This window comes from Amblyomma americanum, chromosome 1 (assembly GCF_052857255.1).
Source record: "Amblyomma americanum isolate KBUSLIRL-KWMA chromosome 1, ASM5285725v1, whole genome shotgun sequence".
Taxonomy (NCBI): Eukaryota; Metazoa; Arthropoda; class Arachnida; order Ixodida; family Ixodidae; genus Amblyomma; species Amblyomma americanum.
The window spans coordinates 150,426,096-150,430,396 of NC_135497.1; the positions used below are offsets into that span (position 1 = coordinate 150,426,096).

The 4,301-nt window shown below is 53.0% G+C and overlaps 1 protein-coding gene across 1 annotated transcript; it reads left to right on the forward strand.

The window, feature by feature from the left end:
• The first annotated feature begins 214 nt into the window (after positions 1–214).
• LOC144136428 (uncharacterized) lies at positions 215–2,761 on the forward strand. Its single transcript, XM_077668736.1, has 3 exons — positions 215–350; positions 1,450–1,801; positions 2,568–2,761. Exons 1-2 carry the CDS (start codon positions 339–341, stop codon positions 1,792–1,794), a joined length of 357 nt encoding a protein of 118 aa, XP_077524862.1. The 5' UTR covers positions 215–338; the 3' UTR covers positions 1,795–1,801; positions 2,568–2,761.
• The last annotated feature ends 1,540 nt before the right edge of the window (positions 2,762–4,301 follow it).

Consider the following 4,301-nt stretch of genomic DNA (forward strand, 5'->3'; position numbering starts at 1 on the left):
CGGCGGCGATCTGGAGCGGATCTCCTCGCCCGCCGAAATGGCGCCGCTGACCTAGTCTTGCGCCGCACTTCTTCCTCCACGGGGGCCCCCGATGGGAGATGCAGGAGGGGGTGCACTGAAAATAATCACAACAAACGAGACAGGAAAATAAAAAGAAGCGCCGAGCCGCTGGACCAATCCGGACCGAGCCAGTTCGAAAATAGCCTCGATAGAACGGGCCCCCATGGTCACCTCTGGACGTATAAAAGCGGCCGGCGGCTCAGCAGTCGGCACATTCAACAGCCGTCTTCGACCTGTTCTCTTGTGTACGTTGCAGCCCAAGCACACTGACTTCAGCCATGAACGCTCTGGTAAGTGGGCCTTGAAAGCCACCCCCGGCCGCCGCAGGATACACGGCCTCCTTGCGCGGCCCAGAGGGGCTGTAATTCCGCGTCGGAGGCACTGATCGAAGACTGGATTTGCTCCCTTTGGACTCGACCTCGGTCCGAACGTGTTTGCAACTCCATCTCCGTTCGGTGCCTCTTTGCCTGCCCCCTTGATTTTAGTGCACGGCCACTTGGAATACATGTGCCCGAGTGAGAGGTAAACGCTTCCTTGCTTCCCGCGTGCACCTTCCGGTCCCTAATTGCAAATCATGCACCGCCGCCAGCGTCAACCGCCAATCGGGCTCGTTTCCAGTCGAGCACCTTTCGAGTCCTGCCGCCCCCCCCCCCCTCCCATATTCATTCACGCACTGACCCCTCAAAGAAAACCCTTCGGAGCTGTCGGCCATGTGCAAGCGTGCATGTGTGTATACGTCGGGTGCTTGGAACAAGTGCGGGATCAAACGTGCACTGGTGCACCGCCTTCTGAGCTAGCTTGAAGCCGTTCAGGCAGATGAGTCAAAATGGGCACTTCCGCCCCTACCGGTCTCTTGAGGGTGTGACGTTGTTCTAGCTTTGTTCGGGTAAAAAATTCGACATGATCAGTTTCACAATACGCATCTGACAAAAGTTGAGAGGTACAGGCATGTTGCTTGGCTGCGTCCATGGGAGTTATTCGAAAGAATAGGCGCACGAGTTGGTGTACCTACTGTCTCAGCTCTTTAAGCCTTGCTTCGATAACAATTCGAACGAGCGTTCTGTATGAAGTCAATTATCCTTCAATTTGAGCTCTTATATTTCAAAAAGCGCGAGTTCCTTCCATTCCTATAGCTGCTACCGAAGCCGCCTCCTGGTAACAATGCGCTTATGCTGTCAGTACTAATGTCAGGGGCACAGCCATTTCACTCTCATCCCTGCTTAGATCGTATAAAGGCGTAGAAGGCAGCAGTCAAGAGCTACAGCTCACAGGTTTTCTTCCGCGACAGACTATCCCTAGCATTGATTCGATTCCGGAGACAAAGCGAGGCCCGTGCACAGCCGTCGACGTGGCGTTCGAGGTCTTGACGCGACCGTGTGGCGGGTGCAGGTTGTTGCTGCCCTGTTCGCCTGCGTGGCCCTGTCCTACGGCCAGTTCGATTTCGGGGGCGGATTTGACGGCGGTGCTGGCGCTGGCGGCTTCGACAGCAGCTCCTTCGGTTCCCCCGACGGTGGCGCGCAGCTGGGCGGAGGAGGCGATTTCGGCGGCAGCTTTGCCGGAGGCGACACCGACGGCGGCGCCGGGGCTAGCTTCGACACCTCCGGCTTCACCGGCGGCTTCGAGGGATTCAACGCTGCCGCCGCTTCCAGCAGCCGCCCTCAGTTCGGCGGATTCCAGAGCCAATTCCAGGGAAGCCAGGCCGGAGGAGCCCAGTCTTCCGTCGAGGCCCAGTAGTGCCACGGTAAAGAGCCTGTCCGCATCAAGCCCGCTCTCGTACCACGCTCACGGGGGCGCGCTCAGGTGGCTTCCTTTCGCCAGTCGAGCACGCGTGTGCTCAGGCGGCTTCGTGCAACTGTAGAGCGCAGATTAGAATTAGGAAAGCGGCCCGAACGTTTTGGACGTCTAAGCAGCGTTAGGCATAACTGCTACGATGCAGTCACGGAAAGGGATGGAAACTAATGTTAGCAGCTGAAATTCCCGTGCAATTTTCAGGATGGGCGTGTCGAGGTTCTCGAAAGAATCTGTAATATAATTTCAAAGATTACCGCGTGCTTCTGAAAAGGATTTGCTCCCTGCAGCTCTTTCACAAAGCCATGTGTTAATGCCTTGCGCAATGTAAACTTTCTGAACCGACACCCCGCGCTGGACCCCGAGAAATAGTGAAGTGTTCGCTTTTAGGGCAGTACATAATCCTGTACGCTAACCTACCCCCTTGCATCACTCGGTGAGCCAGCTGGCTCCATTCCTTAAACGCGCAGACAGTCGCGATGCGGCAGAAAGGCAGCAAAGGAAAAACAACCGCTCAAGCCAGACGTGGACTAGCTGTCCCGATCGTTCGCACAGGAGGGGCGCATTCCGTTGACCAGGAGGGGGGGAGGGGTCTATGTGCAGCCCTTGCTGCCCGACAGGAGCACGCAAGTTTTTGATGTTTTGCTTGCTTTTTCTTGCCTTCACCTGCGGTCGCCGAATGGTTCTCCGGCTCTGTTCTTATGACTGTTCCATTCCAGGTAGGGGTCCAAACGAGAGTCACAGCCTGGGGCGCAGACCAGCGACAGACCCCATGTCGAATTTCTCGCCAAGAATTTCGACGGTTGTATAGTGTTGAATAAGCAATGTAAATAGTATTTGCGTGCCTCGACCAGCGCGCCTGTAAAGAATAATCACGCGGTTTCATTAAAAGCTCATCGTTTTAAAAAAGAAACAGACCCACTGCTTCCTTCCCTCGTTCCTCTTCGTCCGCGGTGGGGGCCCAGAGAGACGCAGGTGCTGCCTGCGCCGCTCTGCCGACACCTGCTGCCCGGGGAGCCAAGGCGGACGTGGATTATAAGCCAGTGGTCCCTTCTTCCCGACGCGCCCTGCTCCTCCGTGGGACACCTCTGCTCTCCTCCTTGCGCCAGCCGCGCACATTCGCAGACTGGCGCAGGAGGAGTCGAAGAAGCGACGACGTCGTTCTTCTCCGCCAGACTCCAATAAATACAGTGGAATCCGCTTTAGCCATATGCCACGAACTGCCTCACAGCTAAAGAAGGACCAACGCTTGGCTCTGGCTGCGCTTCGTCAGTCGCGTTCTCTCAGGGAAGAACTTCGGCTTTTTGCCCTCGTCGTCGACCAGCAGTAAGAATATCAGAGATCTAAACGACGCGGCTCTAATGACGCGAAGGTTGCCTGTGAAATAACATACCACAACACTCGATTATTCCTTCAATCTGCGCCCGCCTCTCATCCCCATTATAAGGTCCTCATTGTAGCGTGAAACATAAAAGCAGACAGCGGCTAATGCTGCGAACAGGGCTTTGGAAGAGCGCTAGAAATCGTTTATACAATGCGCATCCTATATTCGAAAAGCTGTACAGACCGGCCACACTTTGACTGGATGCTTCGCAGGGCATGCTCTCGGGAAGCTATCAGAACGTGGACAGCGTTAGAAGGCAATGTGGAGTGCCTTTAATCTTTTGTAATACAATATTACCGAATTCATCTGTTCTGCGCATGGGTTTTGTCATATTGCTGTCTGAGAATTCCCAATAATGAAAAGAAGCATTGGGCCCAGTTGGGCATTCAAAACGGCGCAACTTGGTTTCAGACGTAGACATCAATTTTATTTGCCCAGCGCGAGAGGTTTGAAGAGTTCCGATTGAATTTTCAGTTGCGCTTAATTTTCAAGTTTAAATTGTTTTTTTTTTCTATACAGCTGTCGCATTTCAACTGTGGACTCGAGTTGGATATACCAGGTTCCATCTGGATACTTCACTTTTAATGTGTCCCGCCACATTAAATCCCCGCCACAGATACCAGGAGCATTGACATATTGAGAATGCTCTTGATTCAGTGGATATGATATTGCATGGTTGTTCTTAGTTTCTGGAGCGATCTGTTTGATTAATTCCAATAACAAGCTAGTCTCTAGCCTATTAAAAGGCGCGGGGATTTCATCCTCCTGCTGTTTTTTGAAATGGGAGCTAACCCAGTTAAAACTAACCAACGGTATATGCAAAACCACCATTAGAACCATTCGGAATCCTATTGATGTCATTTAGGTTCCTGTCGGCTCCATTTATGTTGATGGAAGTTCCCATTTGTCATACTTGACTGGGAGTGGTTTGCAACAGTTCCCCTTCAAGAAGGAATCCCGAGCAAGCGCAAGTCATAAGCTGGCATGGATTATGAGTCTTCCTCTGTTCACGTCGAATGAATGTTTTAACAAGAACTAGTGGAAATGGGCGAAAGTGCTACCAGGTCTC